At 35.9% G+C, this 22,428-nt stretch overlaps 1 protein-coding gene across 3 annotated transcripts in view; it reads right to left on the bottom strand.

Annotated features, from left to right (window-relative positions):
- Positions 1-22,042, bottom strand: part of Gria2 (glutamate ionotropic receptor AMPA type subunit 2) — a 129,056-nt gene extending 107,014 nt beyond the window's left edge. For all 3 annotated transcript variants that reach the window (XM_027392921.2, XM_027392918.2, XM_027392917.2), the window contains exons 1-2: positions 21,955-22,042; positions 21,304-21,444 (exon numbers count right to left, since the gene is read on the bottom strand). In XM_027392921.2, the coding sequence (XP_027248722.1) occupies positions 21,304-21,444; positions 21,955-22,042 (229 nt within the window). The remainder of the gene's footprint in view (positions 1-21,303; positions 21,445-21,954) is intronic.
- Positions 22,043-22,428: the final 386 nt, after the last annotated feature.

The raw sequence follows: 22,428 nt of genomic DNA, 5'->3' as shown, positions 1-22,428 counted from the left end.
TACACCTGCCTTCATTGTTTATCATGTTCTATAAAGTGCTAGTCTTCTGGGTTTCCAGGAAGGAGAGGCACAAGAAAAATGGGAAGATAGAAGAAAACTCAAGTCACATTGCTTATTTTCTCAAAGAATCTTAATGTCTTGTGATCTAGACCTTTCCCAAATACAGGACATTCATTAAAGAAAATTAGAATACAATAAAAGGCTCACTGCTTCAACTGTCTGGGATAAATTTGAATTTGCAATAGCAAGCGTTTTCATTTCCCTTCAATTTCATTAGATTTGAAAGTCAGATTCATACCTCAATACTTTCAAATCCAAGGTGCTTTTTCAGCCCTGGAAATTGCAAACATTTTAAAGGGAGATAAAATTCCTGAAGCACTATCAGATTACTAAAATAACACTTTTGGATTGGAAAAAAATTAGCTTAAATCATATGCACTCTATCCTTATTCACAGATCCTGTACTTGTGGATTTTCTGCACATAAAATTTACCTGCAACTACCAAATCAGTGTTTATAAGCACTCCATGGCTGTTAACAGACATAATCAGAGGATACTGAGTTGTCATCCACAAGTTACTTGCTGAACAAGGGACACTCTACCTTTGTATCTAAGCTCTCCAACCAAAAACAAGTTCCCATTTGGAAAACTTTTGGATACTATGCTTCTTGCTTTCTGATACTAATGTGGAGATTTTGCTATTTGCCATGATTTTCAACCACCAAGGTGACATTCTCTGGAATATTGCTGAGCACAAGAAGCTTTGATATGTCTTATAAAAACCAACTATGCACAACTGAGGTCACTTCCCTTCAGCCCTTTGTTATAGGGAATTTGGAATCTAAACAAGTCTACAAAAATTAATTCTGTATTTTTTTGGTGTGGGGGAGTTTGGAGACCAGGCTTCTCTGTGTAGTCCCTAGTGTCCTGGACCTAGCTTTTAAGACCAGTCTGTCCTCAAATTCAGAGATCCACCTGCCTCTGTTTCCTGGCTGCTGGGATTAAAGATATGCACCACCATGCCAGTAAGAACCAGCTATGTATATTAAATTAGGTGTTTACAATCAAAAACATAAACAATTCTATCTACTGACCACAAACAAGCACACAGCACTTGGGAAGCTCTTTCCCCTAAGAGGGTCATTCATTGTCACTTAAGTCTGCAACTTTAAGGAGACTCAACTGTAGAAAGCTGCTGGGGAAGAGGGTTAAATGTCTCTCAAAAGTTATACAAGTGCCCTCATTTTGCTCATAGCTTTATCATCTGAATACAGACTAATAAATCCCTATGAATGCCATCAGAAAAAGTTATTTGCTAAACTGTACTTTCTATTAGCCAATGAAGTATCATTTGTGTGGCTATTACTTGTTTGCATTCTCAGTGTCTGAGCTAAAAGATACCCTGCATCATCACCAAGGCCAAGAATAAGACAATGAGAAACTAAATCAGGTTTTAGTATACAGACTTTGTTTTCTTCATCGATTGTTTGTATTTGCTACTGAGTATTTTATTTGATAATTCTCCCAGCATCTGTTAAATACCAACAAGATTTAACTTTTCTTAATTTTAGAACTGAAATTCTAGAAATAAAAATTACAGGTGTCTTTATATGGAAAATTCAAAAGTCATGTCCCAAGCATAAAATATCATACACACACATCCTCCAAACACACACAAGATGAAGCAATTTGGCCAGCACAGATAGCTTCCCAACACAAGGATGTAGCAAAGATCAAAACTAGCCAATCTACGATCTTATAGAACTATTGCAAAAATAGTAAGAAAAATAGGAAACTGAAGAAAAGGTACCCAGAGACTGAAATGAGAGCAGAAAAGAGTAATGCACATTCAAAACATCCCATGTTATTTTTCAGATCCTCTTGACTGACTCTTTCCCTGTTTTAAGGTTAGGTTATTGTTTTCTAACTTGTTCTCATTATTACTTACAATGACACATTGCTAAAACCACAGATCACTACATTGATCACCCCTCATCAGAGAAGCTTTTTCAAGAGATGGTAATTAACACAGAGACCCACAAATGCACAATGTGCAGAGAATGAGCAAGTTTGGAAATCTCAGCCCTGAAAGGGATATCAATATCAAACCCTTCCCTTAAACCTCAGGGAACTATGTGGGTAAAGGAATGGACAGAACGTTAAGAGCCAGAAGTGGTGCAAGATTTTAAGGCAGCAGCATTTCTCAGTTACAGCAGGGCTAATAATAAACACATCATTGCAGCATCACTTATAAAACTGTGCTTAGCCTTCATTTGTAGTCATACATCTCTAATACCAGGACCTTAGAGGCTAAGAACAGAGCATTGAGAGTTCTTCAGTCAGCCAGGTTCCAGGTTACTCTATATAGTTACAACCCTGTCTCTAAAAATACATAAATAACAACAGTAAAGTGAAGTTTTAGTTCTTCCCATGAGTTTTTTGTACTTTAAAATGGTTTTGTTTATATACAAAAATTGGGCAACATTTCATACAAAAATTCTGTTGTGCAAAAGTTATTTAAAACTCTTTTTTTTTTTTTTACTTAAAGGAAGTCACACCATACATTTTAAAAGGCAGCAAGATTGCCTTTCCTCTAGATCATTGCTAGGCTGGAAATTGAGGAGAGTTTGTTTTCCCAGGAGTCACGACTTAGAATTGAGCATTCACAAAAGCAGAAATAACATGGTGGTATTCCAGCAAAGTTTATTCAACATCCCTACTTGACATCCCCAGCTGCCAACTGGAATGGTTATAGTAGATCAGACAGTCCATCATAATTCAGCTGTTACACTACTAAACAGAATTACTAAATCAAAATAAAAGAGATTGAGGTTGTCATGGGAAGTGTTAGTTCCTTGCAATATCCTCCACTTCAATAACCCTAAAAACAAACTATCCTACTGCAAGGATACATACAAGTGGTGATTAGGTAGAAATGATGAATATGAAGGAGAGAGAACAACCAGCTGGCTAAACTTATTTAATCACAACCCTTAATCCAATATTAGAATCCATTAAATGGCTATGTAGACAAACAAATGATTGTAATAGAATTGATTTTATTTGATAGTGAAAACATTTAAGCTATAATATAAATTGATAGACAACCAGTCTATATTCAGGTGTTTTTATTATTGTAAATTCATTCAATAGGAGAAAAGAAAGCTTCAACTTAGAAGACATAATAATCAAATAAAAAAATGTGCTTGGCCTATGTAAACAATTGTTGTCTTTCTCAGATATTTGAGGAGGGTTGTGTTCCAACTGAGCTCCTAAAAAAAGTGGATTTTTTTCAAGAAAAAAATCCCTGTAAACTATGAGGAGTTAAAGGAAAAAGGATCAAAAATCAGAACTTTACAACTTCTGAAAACAGTGGGGTGGCATATTATTCCCTCCACAGTGTAAAGAGAGGCAAATTTAGCTTAGAAGTCAAAACCTTGGGAAGTCTTCAATCACATATGAAAGGGACAATTAAAACCTGAACCCCATAGAGCTCAGAACATTTACCTCCAGAACATTTTATTCTTATAAATTAAGTATGACTTTTACACAAACAAATAGAAGGAGGAGGAGGAAAAAGAGAAGGAGCAGGAACAGAGAAAAATCAATGAATCCTGGGAAAATTTTTCCAAATTAGGAGAGAGGAAGAATTCCAAGTTGTCCCAGAACACAAAAGGATAATAACTTAAAATACCAGGAAACAGAGAACCCATGGGGATGCTGCCCAGTCATACAGAAGAGCCAAAGATTTTCTAGAGAGAAGACAAGGTAAACCCCAAAGAGACAGAACCACAGAAAGTTAAGAGATAATTATAAAATTCCTAGAAATTCTTAGATGTTTTAAAAAATATTTGTGGACAGATGTCCAACACAAAATGAATGCATTGGTATCTTTTGTAGGCTTTTTCTCTCAGTGCTTTGTTTGGGAAATTTTGTTTTACTGGTGTTTCGCTTGCATTGTATGGTTTCTGATTTCACATTTGTATAGGATATGTGTGTGGGGGGGTATTTCTTGTGCTTTTTTATTCTTGTTTGTTATTATTGTTGTTTGGTTTTGTGCTTGTTTGTTTTTGAAAGAATGAGAGAAGGAAGGTGTGGAGTCAAGTTGGTGGGAAGGTGGGCAGGATTTGCAAGGGAAAACCTTGATCAGAATATATTCTTTGAAAAAAAAGCATTTTCAATTAGTAAAAAGAGAAAAGGAAATTAAAATGTTTGTTGTAAATGTAAAACCTATATTTAAATATAGATAATATATTTTCAACAACAGAATGACCATGTCACCCATGGATAAATAGCCATCAGGCATCTGGACTGCATAAGATACAAAGGAAGTCTTCAAAAAGACAGAGACTGTGAGCCAGCTATGTGAGAAGGGCTTCCATAGCTATTAAAGTCACATAGTGGATGAAGGTATTTGACAATTTCAAACATTAGGGAAGAGAAAAATGATGTAAATTTGTGAAACCCCAAAATATGATGGTTATTATTTCTACAGTGAATAATAACAATGTAGGTGTATATAATTATATGAAGAACACTGATTTCTCAGGCTTTGTGTAAGCCAATAAATAAGATATGCAAATATTGAACTGATTAATTATATAGATGAATTAACATATCCTCAAACTTTACTTTTAAATAATATATATACATAAAGTAATGTATCTTTTTAAATAAAGTAAATTTTACTTAAAGTAATATATCTCAAACCCCAAAATCTTATCAACTCAGAAAGCACACAATTATAAGGTAATTTACAACCATAAAACAAGAAATATGGTTTCCAATATATTATAAACTAAAATAGAAAGCAACAGGTATGACAAAATCAACACTATCATTATGTTATTACTACCAGTACTTAGCCACTAGGTGAAGAGTTTTCTGTTGCCTTTTTGTTGTATTTGTAGTTTTACATAAGTAAATATTGTATATAAATATATAGTGGGGACTAATTTCCACAACTAAATTAAATGTGTGCATCTTTGAAGTAACAACATTCAAAAAGTACTCTTTTTCTAAATCAAAGGAAAAATAGTAAGCTCAGTGAAAACAAATGAATAGGTTTTTATTGGCCAGAAATGATATCTGCTGTGGACATCACTGGCAGTCACAAGCACAAAGCTGCCTTCAGGATTCAAAGTAATTCTTCTCTTTGGATGCAGCTGTATCAAGCAATGAAAGGTCAGCTAAAGTGATATGGTTGTCACTGGAAGAAAGTATGAATTACTGAACATGAAGCGACCCAGATCCACCTATCTGAAATAACTAAGTGTAAATGATTCAATAGAAAAATTTAAAAGCATTAATGAAAATTGGACAATAACTTAATAAAATATTTTGTTAAATATAAATGTGTACTGAGCATGAAAAAAATCATTTCCTAAATCAAAATCAGAATTATTAGCTGTCAAATATATAAAAGAGTCTCTTAAAAGTGATGTTGATTGAGGGTCCAGTAAGATGAGCTTTTTCATGGTCTGTTGGTGATATTACAAATTGGTAGGAGTTCTCTGAATTTGTACCAGAAATCTTTAACTTGACATTTCATGGCTTTTGCTCCAGTAACTATAATACACTTACCAGAGTTAGTACAGAAGCATTTTAATTTGTAAAATATTTTATTCAGATATTCCAAAGGTAAAGATAGCAGATGTTTAAGTCCTTTATCAAGAAAAATATTATGAAACAATAAAAACTAAATTTGCAAACAGCCTGAATGTCACCAACTGTAGTTCATATATAAAATAAATAAAAAACGTGTGGAGAAAACATGTATTAATAGCAGTAAGTAATTACCTTTTCGGTAAAATGATACATATTTTTCTCTAAGTGTCCAAATTTTCTGCTTTAAGATCTTAGTATTATAAGTTGGCTAGGCAGAATGTTTCAATCGGAACTATGGAAGGTTTTCGTATCAGTTTTGGAATTACAAGTACTGGAGAGATAACTCAGCATCCAGCTCATCCAGAGGATCTGCGTTTGATTCCCAGCATGAGTATGACAGCTCATAACCATCTGCAGCTCCAGTTAGAGTGGATCTGACACTTTCTTTTGAACTTGTTAGGCACAAGGCACACAAGTGGTGGACTGACACATATGTAGGCTAAACAGCAATATACATAAAATAAAATCAATCTTTAAAATATTTATAATTAAAGAGTCTCACTGAGTGGTAGAGGAAGTGAGCTATGTTGCTCATAAAACACCTTTTCAGGTATTTTTTTATGTTAGAACTCCGCTGATAAAAGCATACTTTACTTTGCCTCCAGAAAAAATCCTTCCTAACACCATAAAAAAATGTACTCAAATATAAACAGATGACTGCAGCATTGTAGAATCTGAATATAATGTATTTAAGTCACACTGAAAGATAAAAAAATAACTTTCCATTTTAATGCCCATAGAAAGGCAGCCAAAAAAACTCACTTTCTAGACCCTAGCTCACCTTCATCCTTGTCACTAAGGCCATGGTGACATTCACAGTTCCATAAAATAAAGTGGTTAAAGATTTACAGATTTTCCTGATATTGAGCCCAAACTACACTGTTCTTGCCATGTACTATAATATAGGATGATGGTTTTTATTGCTGCATGTAACACTTTAGCAGTTTCTTTAGTGTTTCTGTTGAAATGCAATTTCTCCCACATATAGCTTCTTATATTGGGATGATTTCGAGAAAAGTGGTGTTAAGACAAGAGGGACAGCAAACTTCACATTATCAGATAAAGCCATGAGTATCTGAGATAATTTCCAATCATTTGTCACATATGGACTATGCTCTTTAAATACGATATTGTGAGCACATGCAGATTGCTACACTGAATTAACTTCAAAGTGATGTTCAGAAACCAAGTCATAATCACAACCCATTACTTAAACTTGATATGGGTTAGGAAATATGCAAAACCAAGAGCCCATTTAAGTGGTAATGGTACTGTGACATGAGCCAAAAAACATAATAAAATCTTCTATTTATCCCTCTGGGCTCAACTAATGTTCAAAATGTGACACACTCTTTTATTGATCTGAGACCTTGCAACATAAAAGCCCAATTTATGATAACTGCACTCCTCGGGAAACAAATATCTTGCATAACTTTACATTCCTTTGACTGTAATAGAGTTCTGATCTTGTTTATTTTTCAGTGCAAATTGTCTTTGCTTTTAACTCTTTGAAGAAATATTTAATTAAAAAGGAAGTCTGATAGATTTCAAGTCAAGAAATTAAGATAGAATTTTTAGATAAGTGACAATTGTCTAACCTTATGAGGAACAATTAAGCTGAATTCTTTGGTTCTCTAGTATAATAAATAAATTAAAATGATTTGCTTTCAATCAAAAAGCCAAAACGGGATGGCAATGAAATGGAAGTATGGGCAGCTTTATCTCTAAATAATTACAAGTAGGAAACTCTTCTAAGCAAAGCAGAAAGACCACATGCAGTAAAACAATTTCTAAATTCAAATATGTGCAATTTAAAATGAATCTACTTATAAAAATGTGAACTAAAATCATAATTCATGAACATATTTAAAAGACAGAGAACTAGATAAAAGAACTTTAAAGGTAGAAGTTATATTACTTTAATGTATCAACAAATAATTAATGGACAAAATACACTAAACCAAAATATGATGAGGTATGTGCATACACTATTTATAGACAAACACACACACACACACACACACACACACACACACACACAGGGCAGGGGAGAACTGCAAGTGGAGCCTTCTTGCCTTAAAATTATGTAAAGAAATAGCCATAGCAAAGTTTTAAAAGATTTAACTCAAACACTAAGAGACAGAGAGTAGAATCAGAAACATCTATACATCTTATGTAGGATTATAAATTGATATCTTATTTTAAAATAGCAAAATGTAAATGCTAATACTATTTGCCTACAATTCATTATGCTCATTACTGTTGATAATTCTGTTTGCAGATAACTAAAATAGACAAGATGACAGATTATAGACTGGTGATTGACATGTACTTAGCATTCGCAATCCTCAGCACACATAAATCATGTCCATTTAGAGAACTAGACAATCTGATGGCTGGAGAACCAGGACAGGACCAAGCCAGGCCCACTGAACATGGGTGTCAGTTGGGAGGCCTGGACAGTCTGTGCGGCCTCTGGAAGTGGAACCAGCACTTATCCCTAGTGCACTAATGGACTTTGGGAGCCCATTCCCTATGGAAGGATAACTCTCTTAGCCTATATACACTGTGGAAGGCTTAGGCCCTGCCCCAAATGATGTTAGACTCTGATGATCCCCCATAGGAGGCCTCACCCTCCCTGGGGAGTGAATGGGGAGTGAGATGGAAGTTGTTAGGGGGGCATGGAAGGACAGGAGGGAGAGGGAACTGGGATTGGTGTGTAGAATAAGACTGTTTTCAATTTAATGAAAAATGTATTTTAAATAAATAAATAAATAGACAGGAAAAGAAGAAAAGATTCATCCACAAAACACAGGATAAATAACACACTACTAAGCAGTAAGTACAAGAAGAACAAGTTGTACTACTAATGAAGAACTCTGACTTATGTTGAACAAGAGGTGATCAAAATAAAGAACACCTTATGTTATTTTCCCATTTCTAGAAGCTTCTAATAATGATTAGCTCATACAAACCAGTGAGGTAGATGGAAGAAGCAAATCTGATTACATCCCCTTTGCAGTAAAGCTTTGAATACAAATGTCAACATTTTTATAATTCTAGGGGCATTTCATATATGCATACAATGTATTGATCATATTCTTCCCCTCCTCCCTCCTGCCTCCTCAATTCCTCACAAATCCCCCATGTCACTATCTTTTCCCCATGGGGACTTGACATTTCATTTTATATTGCTCTATAGTGTCACTTCCCCTCACCTTCATTTAAGTCCTCTCTCTTTCTTTTTCCCTCACAGAGTCAAATTTGTATTACACTTACAACCACTGTTATGAGGACAGCCAGTGGAGTGTGTTTGACCTATCAGAGGCCATTTCTGTAAAGAATCTGACCCTCCTTCCTCTAGAAAACAACCACAGTTCATGAGTGCAGCCACCCTGTCATGCCAGAATGCACTGCTTATCTCCAGTTCTCATCTTCCATCTTCTATAAGCCTTGGTATAAATGCCTATAGAGTCAAAATTCAAAAGTACTGTGTAGCTTAATTTTATCTCACCTAAATATCAACATTTCATTTTAAATAATGCCTTAGTTTCATTCTATGTTTTTTATATATAAAAGCTGAATTAATTTTTTAGATAATCACAATTCTTACACCAGAAACTTTCAAATTGTATGACAGATGATTGGACTATATGGTTCATTTAAAAAATATATGGTGGTAAGGTGTTTGTGTTTCTTACCTTATTCAGAATAGCTACCAACATTAACATTTGAAAATATGCTCTACCCCTCAATGTAAAACTAACAGCTCTTTTTTTTTATTCAGCACAAAGATGAACTAGTAGGCTATAACGAACAAAATATATTTATTTACAGACTAGCAAACAAGTTTATCTATATAAGTTCAAAAGGTATTAAGGTGATTGTTGCAAGGAAAAGAAAATAAAATCACAAATAAAATGAAAATTGTTGCTTCAAATATGACTCAAAATATTTTTACAGATCTGCAGTTAACATAATCACCAACAGTAGTTTTCTAATTTAATCAATGTCTTTCAATAATATATGCTAAGTAAGTACTTAAAGCAATGACTTTTCACTTTCAAAATCATTTTTGTCTTATTCATAAATTTGGCAAATAACAGTTCTACTTTTAAAATACTTTGATTCAAATCTAGATGAAAGGCATAGAAAAATATAAATGATCTAGAAACAATAACTAATCTTCTAATATAATAAGATTGTCTAGTTGATCTATATTAATTAGTAACTTCTTTTGCCATAGAGACCTTGAACCATCAATAATTTCCAACATATGAACCTGATCTCGTTTGTGTCACTTTTGGTACTGATGAAATGAGCAGTGTAGAACAGATAACCACAAAACATTTGACAGAGAATGACAATCAAGTCATGTGATGGCTTTTGGTGCCCATAAGCAGGATTGACTTTGCTCTCTGCAGGCCAGCACTTCTCTTCTATGCCCTGCATTCTGCTTTAGGCTTGATTCCAAAGCCCTGAATTACAACTCTTCTTATAAATATATGGATTTGTCTTAACAGCAGAAATTCACCCAAAATTCTGGCTCTACTACATTACAGTGATATAGTTGCTGTCTGTAATATAAAGCAACATCAATATGAAAGTCTTGCAGAAAAGAGGTAGTGACTCCTCTAGAAACTTCAGAAAGCTTAGGTAGGACATTGCTGTTTTCATTCATTACTGTGACTGGACTTCCAATCTGGGTTTCCCAGAGCAAGCGATTTCTACTTAAGTAGTCACTTGAATTTCAGTGGATAGAATCCACTAATCCCTGCTGTGGAAAGAACATGATACAGAACTCGATAGCCATCAACAACCTACAGACTGCTGATCCTCAGGAGAGATCAAAATAAACCTGGCTTGCATCTACTACCTTTCTATTAATGGGAACCTAACACCTTCATTATTTGTCAGTGAAAGCATTAATGATGGAAGTGTAAATGAATAGTGCCAACTTACAATTTAACTTATGCACAATTTTCTGTTGTTTTACTTATCTGTTAAATGTAAATAGGGATGTGCGTGTAAGGGACATGCCAAAATTTTCCCAGGATGCACATACTCATCAGTTCTTTTAAAATGATAAAACAATGTAATATTTGATTCTGATATATTGTACTCATTTGTAAAAAATTCATCTGGGCATTAACTTTATCACTGAATATCCTTAGTAGTGTTATAAAGTATAATAAGGGAATTGTCCCTTACCTTACACAAAATAAATGTCATACATTGCACCGTGAAACTGCTAATTATATTCAAAGCTATTTTTGCCTGAATTCAAAGCCTTTGACTCTCCAGACTTCCTTTCATTTAAGTAAATATAAGGTAATTAATTAAATAAGATATTGATTGGGAATCTATGATCTTCCTGATTTTGCAAAGTGTGGAGACATCTTAATCTTATGTTAGAAAGATGTACTAAAAATAATGGGTTTTCAAGATTCTGATAGTAATCTACACTTTGAAGTGATTGATTTTTGTTATTTCTCATTGTCAATGAGTAGTATTTGTTCTGCTTGTGTATCCAAGCTGTATAAAAAGATAGCAATATGACATTATGTGCTTCTACTTATCTTAGCAAGTGATCATCAAAGATATTCACTACAGGAAATAATAATAAAAGTTTGCTAGTTTGATATGTTCAGCCAAATTCAGTCCTTGAGGATTTTTGAATGAACTTCAAAGCCATCCTATAATGGATGGTGGCCTTCTACAGAACTGGAAACTGAGACAGTGGGAAGCAACTTGTCAGTGTCCACCCCAAGCTACAGAACTAGAATGTAGTCCGGTGTGCTTGGGCATTAGGAATGTGAATTAAAGAAAGAGTTGTTTCTTAATTTTCAGAGAAGAAACCCTTCCTCAGTCTTCACTAAGATGATAGCTCTGCTTCTCTTATAGAAACCTTAAGGTGTTATGAACTTTTCTTACAAAGAACTAAAATGATATGATTTCTTGATAATTCTTGAATTGTGGCTTATAATTCTAAAATATTCTCTCTGTATGTAAAACATTAATAACACTGTAAATTAAAGAATGAAATTCTGTAAAAGAATGAGTTACATTTTAAATTTTGAAATAGCTAAGAGGTTATAAAACAATCTTCACCGTCTTTCACATAAATTAAAAGAAGACTGGAATTATCATTTCACAAAATGTGAAATACATTTCACAAAAGGAAGATAATGTGGGTGAAGAAAAACTGTGATATAACACAAAGCATATTAATAAAGAACAACTAATGAATCTCTCTCTCACACACACACATACACACATCTCTAACACAATCTCTAAATATACCACTTTTCTTTGCCAATGTCTCATATACAAAGGAAGTGCTATTATAGAAACTATTTCTGTGATATTTGGAATACAGTAAATGAATAGCTCCATTAAATACATGTAATTCACAGTAAATAGCAGACACAAAGCTTTTGATAATTATGTCTACATTGTTTCAAATTAGCACTGAAAAAAATCTATTTAACAATGTCTCTAATCAGATTGACCAAATTCCATAATGCGATCTTACTTTTCCATAATGAAATTGTTTGTTGCATTCTCCTAAAATCACTCCTTCAAATAAGTCTCTCAAAGTTTGTTTTGTATGTAGCAGGTGAACATGGCCTTAATGCCAATTCTTGGGAGGCTGAGACAAGAGGATGCCAAGAATAAGGCCAGTTTGGCCTTATTCTCAAGGCACTGACTCAAATAAAATAATAATTCTTAATAACCACAACATATTAGAGAACTAGCAATAATTTTATTAAATGTCCTTATGATACTAGAATTTCAACTTTAATGAGAATTATTTAAAATATTGTTCTATTCAAAGCATTTTCATTGTTATATTTTATAATTATTTAAAATTCAAAATACCTTTGTTTATTTAATAGCTAGTAATTATTTTTAAGTAAATTGTGCACATTAAATAAACCAAAATGTCTCATTATTGATAACATAAACTGAAATTTAGGCGTGCTCTTCTGACATAAGCCCCACTGGCATTTATCTACCAGCTGTGGGATGGCTGCACCTGATGAGCCCATGATGCCACACTGCCTAAAATATGATGATCTCAAAAACTTTTCTGCTGCAGCTTTAACTGTAATTTTCAAGGACGATTTTTCCCCATCCCAGAATAGCAAAACTCCTCAATGTTGTGGTTTATTTTGAAGAGATATACCCACTGCTTCCTTACCTTATTTCCCTCTAGATGTAGCAAGTTATTTCTATATCATATGAAAATTAATATTACAATAAGAATTCATTCTTTTGTAAAAGTTCAAGGCCAGTACAGAAGATTCACTATGGAAAAGTCCCAAGTGAGGCCAATATCAAATCGAGGTAAAGATTAAAGAATCGAAAGAGGGAGGGAAGGTATGAGTGCAAAGAGTTCATTACTACAGCTCTGCCTGCTAACGAAGTTCCAGTGCACAGAGGTTTGTCTTCCTTCTCTTAATGGTTTACATTCCTGCACTTTAAATCCAGTATTTGTAATATACATCACAGGATTTTTTATTGCTCTGGAAATATTTGTTTCAGCCTGACTATACTACTCACATGCAAGAAATGATATCTATATATTCACATGGTTGCTGTTGTCACTGAAGCAATGGAAGTGATGCCAGAGGAATGGAACAGATGCTAAACTAGAAATATAACTCTGGCAAAGGGTTAACGTCAGCCCTGAAGACTGATGGGCTAAAGAAATCTTTTCTCACATCAAATTATATAACCCAAACTTCATGATGAACATTGAAAAGAATGATGTATTCCATATTCATTTATGTAAATGAAGGATTATGTAAGAAACACATATATTTTTATTAAAACCTTGGTCCTTGGGTTGTGTAAATCTATTTGTTTCATATCCATCAGTGGAATCTGGGTGTTTGGAAATATTAGACTAAATATTTATAGTGCAGGGATATTTTCTGAGGCTTACTAAGATTTTGTCAGAGTATCAATATCAGAAAAATCACAGAAGTTTCACACTTTGAAATTAATCTTACATGAAGCCTTATTCATATTACACTAGGCAGACAAAAATTTTAGGACATACCTCATTCTACCCTAGTTTGTGCTCATATTTTGGATACTGAAATAACTACAAAAATAAAGAATTTAATGGCGTGTAGGGGTAAAAAGATTACATAAAACTAAAAAGTAAATTTCTGAAGAAGACTCAAAATAGTAAAATTAATCTGAAATAAGCATTGCTTTCAACATAGAGATGACATATTTTTAGATTTAAAGCTATAGAAAGTGAAAATATCTTAAGAAACTCTTTACTTATGAAACTCTAAAACTGACATCGTATTTCTCAGTGCTAATGGTTCTATTCAGCTGAAGGCAATTATAAATTTCAGCATACTAAATCCTAGAACTGTCCTTTAGCTTTAATCTGTAAATTAGAAGTAGGCGCTTTAGACTGTTTACCTAATATGCTAATGTGAAAATGAAATAAAACAGCAAGTTAATATACTCAAAACAATTATCAATATAAATAAAATAAGAAGCAAAAGTACTAGAATATAATTTAAAGGTAAACTATGTGCACAAAAGAAAACAAAAGGCATGTCCACAAAGTACACACATGTACACACACACATACACACACACACAATGCAAATAGAATAATTGGTTCAAAAAAAAAGAAATTATGCCATAAAATATCTCATTTCTAAATGTTCTCTAAATAACACAAATTTTTAATTCTGGACATTTCTCTTAATTTTTTCTGTGTAATATCATAGATATTGTTGAATAAAGAGTTGCAAAGATAATATAAGAAAAGCATCCATTTTCTTTGAAATTAGTAAATTCTGTTTTTAAAAAAACCTTGCATTTACAAGAAATTTTAAATCATGATCACTTTTGTGACACCAACTGACAATCTAGGCAATGGCGGTGAGGCTACCCTAAATGCCCTTCCCCTATAATGAGACTGATGACTACTTTATATGCCATACTAGAGCCCTCATCCAGTGGCTGATGGAAGCAGAGGCAGACACCCAGAGCTAGACACTGAACTGAACTCTGGAACCCAGTTGCAGAGAGGGAGAAATGAAGATCAAGGGGGTTGGGACCAGGCTGGTGATTTCCACAGAAACAGCTGACCTGAACAAGTGGGAGCACATGGCCTCCAGTCTGCTGTCTAGGAGGCCATCATGGGACTGATCCAAACCCCTGAAAGTGGATGTCAACAAGGAGGCCTCAGCACCCTATGGTGCCTCTGGTAGTGGATCAGTATTTTTCCTGGTGTAAGAAGGGAGTTTGAGAGCCCATCCCACGTGAATGGATGCTCTCTTGGCCTGAACACTTGGGGGAGGGCCTAGGCCTGGCCCAGGATGACATTGTAGAATTTGAGGAGCCCCTATGGAGGGCCCTACCCTCCATGGGGAGCAGAGGGGGAGGGGGAGGGATCTGGTGGGGGCTGGAGGAAGGGGGTAGAGGGAGAAGGGATTGATATGTGAAATTATAATTTTGTAAAAATCCAAAAAATCATGATCACTTTTGAAATGTTAACTTTGAGTTCAAAAGCTCATTTTCCAACTTTGTGGAAAGGGCATAACAATAAGAGGTTTGATATTCATTAAGCTCACTTGAGATAACCTCAGAAATTTTGTCTAAAAATTGCCAGTAAGCAATCTTTAATTTTCAACCGAATCCATGGAATCTTCAGTAGAATTCAGTATAAGAAATAGGGAAATATTTATTCAGAAACCAGTAAACCCCAGTCAAAGATTAAAAGATGTGAAAAAGGAATAGTTCCTCATATTAATTTAGAGTTTATGTCCCATAGTAGAATATGCCCTTTGACTAACTATGTCTATTGAGTTTTCTTACAGTGTCTGAAACACAGGAATAATTGGCAAACACCTGCTCTTTTCCTTACAGTTGTCAAGACTACAGGTAGTTTGAAAGTTTGAAGGGATTCTTCCACTGGATGCCAAGAAGACAAGAGAACTGCATGAATCAGCATCCACTTGTCACAGTGTGACAGTGCAGTGGACTGGCCCTTAACATGTTTGCTTGAAACAGAAAATCTCCCTGAGTCTTGAGTCAGAAGATTGAAGCAACTAGGTATCAAATGGAAATCAATGTAGATGAATGCTGTAGATTCAATCACGATTTTTATTTACATTCTTAGTCTCTTTCAGCCCAAAATAAAATTATATCAACCAATTACAGCCTAATTTCTGTTTGCTAGACTCCAATTTTCTTGAAATACTTTTGATAAGTGAAGAACAAAAGTTTCCATGCAAATAATTCAACAAAAATTACTCTGATATAAATAGGCTATTTCTTTCTTCTAATATTTTAGTTGGATGTAATAATATTTAAGAGGCCAATAAAGTATTCTTCCTAGCTTATGTTTATTTTCTTCACACCATGATTTTTTTTTTTTATCATAACAGTAGCCAACTTAGTTCTGGTTGCTTTAAAATCTTGCATATTAAATTTAGTAATTGTAGTTGTTACTGCATTTCTCAAGAAAAATAAGTATTTGTGATGGTCTAGGTAATTAATTACTATGTACTTCCTATAATTATTATTATAGATACAAACAAATGCCACAAGCATGTGTTCCTTTCATGTGTAGTGCAATAAAGGCTAGAAAGAATTAAATAATTTGACAAACATAGATACACAATCTCAATAAGGCAGGACTAAAATCTTGTGATGGGAAAGACACTTCAGAACCATTATCATGTAAAGATGAGGAAGATGAGGCGGGGAAAATCTGACACACACACACACACACACACACACACACACAGGTACATGTAAAAATGACTTTTGAATTATTTCTTTTGAGATATTTTTGTAATTCATGCATTTCCTAAATATCTCTTTGAATTAAGTTTATAAAAATGAATAGAATTTTCTTTTTAAAAAATAAACCCTAAAGCAATGTGTCTTTTGAAGTAAGTAGTGAATATTATTTTCAAACACAGTATTGTAGTTAATTTTCTCCAATTATATTTAATTTATATTTTCCTGTTTCTCCAAATAAATTCATTTCTGTAGTGTTAGAAGGTATTCAGTGTGCAAGAGTTTTGTGGAGCACAATCTTTTCTCCAACATCTCCATCTGCTGGCTTAGAGTAAAAGTAAAATTTTAATTGCTATTTCTTTAAATGTGATTTTCAAAATTTTCCAATTTATGATGCTTTGAAGAATTAAAATATAAAATTATTAAATTATTGTCAGCTAGACAAATAGTAATTTACCATAATCATTCTTTAGAATAAATAGAAACAGATTCTTATGCACAAATTTAATATTTGCTCTTTAATCCCCAAGCCAAGGACATCAGATACTTATGTGTAAAAACTATTTATCAAGTTCCACTTTTAATGTTTTTCTAATTATGGCCACATAAAATTTTGCTAAATTTATAATATGTAATACTTAATATTTTCCTAAAATCCCTGTTGGTCTTGTTAGCTATAGAAACATCAATACCAACCTATATTCTCAAAAAATTGACATATTTTCTATTACCATGATAAATTACTTGTGAAGAACTACTAGAGTCCCCTTCTATACTCATACTAAACTGCTCAGACAAGCCCTCAGAGCCTGCACCCTACTAAAAGCAAGCATTTCCAAGACTTTCAATACCATTAGAAAGACCACTGAGGTAAATGATCAGAAAACAATTGTGGTTTAGAACTTGTTCTTTTATTCTCTGAGCATTGGAAGGCACTGGGGAAATGGCTTTGGATGAATAAATGAATTTAGAGATTCCTCACTGCTTTCAAATTCTGCTCAGATTGTAGTCTCAATTTTCTATCTTCTTTTAGCCCTTGCATTTTTCAGGCTTGTTTAAGCATTCTTTTGAAAAATTTTTCTTAGTACCAGTTCCAGACAAAAGGAAATGAAAGGAAGTGGGGAAGAGAAAGGAAGGGTGTGAAAAGGAAAGAAAAAAGAAAGAGAGAAAGAAAGGAGGAAGAAAGAAAGAAAGAAAGAAAGAAAGAAAGATTAAAAGAACAAAACACAGACAGCTACTGGAAATCTGTCTTTATCTCCCTTGGTATCCATGGAAACAAATAGGAACAAACAGGTACTTTCATTATCCCTTTTGACCGAAAAGCTGTGAGAGCTGAGAGCACATTTCTGATCAGAATGGAATGACTTCCTTTCATTTAAATCAAACCATTCAGTAGATTTACTCAGAGATCTTTAACTCCATGTCAACTTCAACGTTCTTGGGTAAGTACATCCATCTCACAAATACTGCTAAATTGCTAAGCAGATCCTTGACTCTATCAATATGACACCACTTAATGCTAACATTTTGCTTTCTTCACAAATAAATTCAATGCTGTTGATTAATTTCCTTGCATTGACTAAGATAAAGAATAAGCTACTTCAGAAACAACGACTGGTGATTCATGTAACTTAGCATTGGTATTAGAGGAGACCTTCTTAGATTTCAGGAGAAAATGTGGGAAAGACATTTGGATCTTATCTGTTGATGTCTTTAATGCCATTGCTTCCTTTCTATGAAAGAACCTGAATCAGCAAGCAAACAAATTATCCACACTGAAATAAAACCCAGACCAGAATTTAAATGATCGTGTTAAGCTTCATACATCTGACAAAAGAGACTCCCACTATTTAAGCTCGGAAGTTGTGGTTGTTTGGTTGTGATTCACACATAACCCTCCTATCTTCTTCCTTCCCTTTAAAGAGTTAAATTAATATTACAATTTCTATTGTCCTTAGCGACAAAAATTAAAAAAGAAAGAAAAGAAAAGAAAGAGAAAATGATTCAAATATTTCACTTAGCAGGTTTTGTCATTTCTAAAGGGCTAAAATAAAATTTAAAATACGTAAATTGATTTTGCATAATCCACCAGCCATTGTGGGCTCTAGAAAATTTCATCTACAGAGATTCATTTCTGTAATTGCACCATACTAGCTGTACATAGCTGTCAGTAAGCTTGCATCAGGGGGGGCTGTAAAAGTCAAGGTGCAGGATTCTCCTGGTGACATCTTTTTGCTTTGCTCCTTCATGTTGTTTGGTGCCTGATATAATAGCCTGTGGGTGGAGTAGATCTGGGAAAGCAAATTTTCAAATTTTTGCTTCAGTTTTTTTTTTTTTAAGAGGAAGAAATCTATAGAAAAATGAAGACTTGAATATACTGGTTTCTCAGACCTATGGTCAGATATATGAAATTCAGTAATTAAATGAAAATGGCATTTGTTCCACTTGTATGTATTCTCACCACATGTCTCAGTTCAATTCAAGTTATACTAGAAATAAATCCATTCAAGAACATTGGGCTTGAGGATACATGCCACACAAACTATAATCTCTGGGCCTTAAAGAGCTCTGGTATAGTGGCTCAACACCTGTTGGAATTGAAAAACACTCATTTAGTTTAGTGGATGCATCTGTTATTTTCACAGTAAGTTCATCTCATTATTTTTATCAATAATCAACCTCTACTTTCAAATATCTTGTCAATATTTCAGAATCTGTGTATACACCTACTGTGCAATGCATTGTGACATACAAATACAGTTGGTCAAAATACTCAACACAGGGACTTGTCAAACTGTAACTCACAAGAAACAAGAATTTCTTGATGACACATGAACAGCCTAATTCCACAGGCAAATAGGTCAACTACGGGCACTTTTGACATTTACTTAAAACAGTTTCTTTGTACCTGTTACATAATAACAATTATTGCATTTTGATGGCCTATATGACATTCTATTACATTTTAATTTTTATATACTTATTTATTTAGAAGGGACATGTGGAGGTCAGAAGACAACTTTCAAGAGTCAGTTCTCCCTGGTATCAGGTACCAGGGGAGTAAACTCAGGTGGTCAGGCTTAATGGAAAATGCTTTTATCCGCTGAGCCACCTGGTGTCTCTTCTATGAGCAAATTCTCTGTCATTTCTAACTCTCTCTCTCTGTCATTTCTATTTCTATTGCCATCAGTCTCTTTCCTTAATATTCACATTTTTAACAGAACTGTCTTCTTAAGCTGCTTCTTCAGAAAAGCTAGAATTTTGGTCATGTAAATGGCCACAATCACATTATCACATCTTCTTCTTCTTCTTCTTCTTCTTCTTCTTCTTCTTCTTCTTCTTCTTCTTCTTCTTCTCCTCCTCCTCCTCCTCCTCCTCCTTCTCTTCCTCCTTCTCCCACTCTTTCTTTTTCACTATCCAGGGGCAGGAGTTGTAACCTGGCCTGTTAAAGTCTGGTGTTACAGAGCTGCAGAATACATGACAGGCTTCTCAGGAGGATGTGGGTGGGATGCCAACTCACTGAGGTAATACTGCCTTGGGCATTTCCTCTGGTTATTTTCTGCTCTATCTGCTACATGGGGGTCAAAGTGGGGGGCGAGCCACCTGCAAATCTCCCCCAAATTGATATCTATGGAATGGAAGCTGAGAACATCAAGGCAGGAAACATCTGCCAGCCTGGAGGCCGGAAATGGTGTCGTGGCGGCTGGGAGCATGGTGGATGCTGCCTCAGTGCTGGGACCTAGCCGTTTTTCAACCTTGCACTGGCAGGGCGACTGGGCTCCGATCATTCTGCCTAAAGCCTTGCCAGAGTGTCCTCGCGAGTTCCAAAGCCCTGCGCAGAGGACAGAGGCTGACACTGAAAACTGCAAAGGCTAAAATGGCTGGTCTGCGACTTCTTCAGATTTTAAAACTCAGTCGGATGCAATCGCTTCCGAGTCATCCACATTCTCCAGTCGCCTGTAACCCTGGAACAAAGCGGCCAGCGAGCGCTCTGGCTGCCCCAGGCTCCACTTACGCAGGAGCTTCAGAGAGCTGAAAACGGACCTAGCTTCTGGTCCTCGCCTTCCTCATCCCCATTCTGCTGGCGACCTGGTTGTGTTTTGTATCCCCCAAGCTTGTAGACATCCCCATCACCACCCGCATCCCCCACTGGCCGCATTCTCATCCCTTCTGGGTCCCAATCCACTCAACATCTCTTCCCCTCCCGCTCACATCATCCAGTCAGGGCCTGCGTCAGCCTCGTGCCCGCGCCCCTCGGGTGGGCATTATGTAACAGCCCCAGGCCCAACTCTACAACCATTGTAACAACTTGTCCCGTGAAATAGAAGGACGTGGTGCTCACGGGGACTGCAGGTCAGAGCTGCCCTGCCGGGCTACAGGAGGAAGGCAGTGCCCCCATGGGATCTGTCCAACAGTCCCACAGCGCGCCCTGGGGAACAACGTGTTCTCTGTTGGTAGGGTGCCAATAGGCGCGCAAGAGGGAGGGGGTTGGGAGCGTCTCTTTGGAGGCTCTAGAATCAAGCAAGAACACCCTGAACACGAGAAAGAATTGTCTGAGTCTAACCCTCACCCCAGTTTCGCAATGCGCGCACTGGCACTGTTTAGTGCCTTTTGCCCCTTCTTCATTGCCCGTGGGCCAATGGGGGTTCCTGAGATTACAGCCGCCTTCTCCTGCACCCTCACACGCACGCGCGTGTGCAGTCACTCCCACCCACACATGACATGCCAGCAACACACACACACACACACACACACACACACACACACACACACACACAATCCCACACTCGCATTCACTAGCTTGCTTTCCTTGTTGTAGCACTGGAAAGACATGAATATTCATTACTTACATGCATTGGTGACTGCAAAACTGTTGGCTACCTCCAAATTGTCGATATGGGGTGTCAGTCTGAACTCCGAAGTGGAAAACTGTACCATCCCTACCCGAAATGCACTGTATTCTTGATCAGCGCCCCTTGGAAATAGCCCCCCTGAAAAGAATAAACAGCAAGCAAGAGAACCATGTCAGAGCCCGGAGAGATAAGAGTGGAGCTGCTAGAACTAAGCAACCCCGGAATCTATTCACAGTAACCGTCGGAATAAACATCATCACTGAGTTGGGCAGCAAGGATCGGCCATCCAAAGGTGGTCAATGGGTCTACGGACAGAGGAGAGTCTGAGGGCCAGAAGTGTTCTTAACCGAAAGCTTTGCATTCATACCCCCAGAAAATCTGAGCACACTAGAGGATGCCTTCAAGGCAGAAGTAACGCAGTCGGAGTGTCATAAAATGAACAGATCTTTCTCTCTATTGTGTCAAAAGGCATAGTCATTTCTTTTTTGCTTCAGCCTAAGAAAATCATGTATATTCAAGGTAGTTTAAATCTGGAATGCAGTCAAGGTATGACATAAGTCTACATGACATGAATTAATTTGCCCACTGTGAACAAAGATTACCAACAAATTATTCACAATTCAAAGGCATAACACAAAAGGTACCTACCTATCTGTATGCTGTTAGAAGAGACACCAAAAATCAGTCCCCATAAAACAGGAGAAAGGAGGACAGAAATATGCATAATCTTTTGCATTTCCAAGAAAAGTAGAGCATCCACAAAATACTCCCTCTTTTCCCTTTTCCTCCTCTTCCTTCTTTGGCCGTTTTTCTCAACAAATTAGATCCTCTGCATTTTGAGACCGAAATTTAGCAAGGAGCTGCTAAAAACGGAGGCAGAAGAATCCTTATTTCCCAGGTCTTGCTGGTGCTGTTGATGCCTTGAGTCCTGTCCCCTCTCCTGAAGTCCTGAGGACTGGCTGAATGCAGTTTCAGCTGAGCTGCCGCTGTGGTCCCGATGTCTGGGAATATTCAGCACCCTCCCATGCACTCACACAATCACCCTCTCTCGAGCTCTCTTCTCCCTCTCTCCTCTCTCACACGCGCGCGCACACACATACACACACATACACACACACACAC

Source organism: Cricetulus griseus (genome assembly GCF_003668045.3).
Source record: "Cricetulus griseus strain 17A/GY chromosome 1 unlocalized genomic scaffold, alternate assembly CriGri-PICRH-1.0 chr1_0, whole genome shotgun sequence".
NCBI lineage: Eukaryota > Metazoa > Chordata > Mammalia > Rodentia > Cricetidae > Cricetulus > Cricetulus griseus.
The sequence above is the reverse complement of the archived record's forward strand: the minus strand, read 5'-3'. Positions and strand labels throughout refer to the sequence as shown.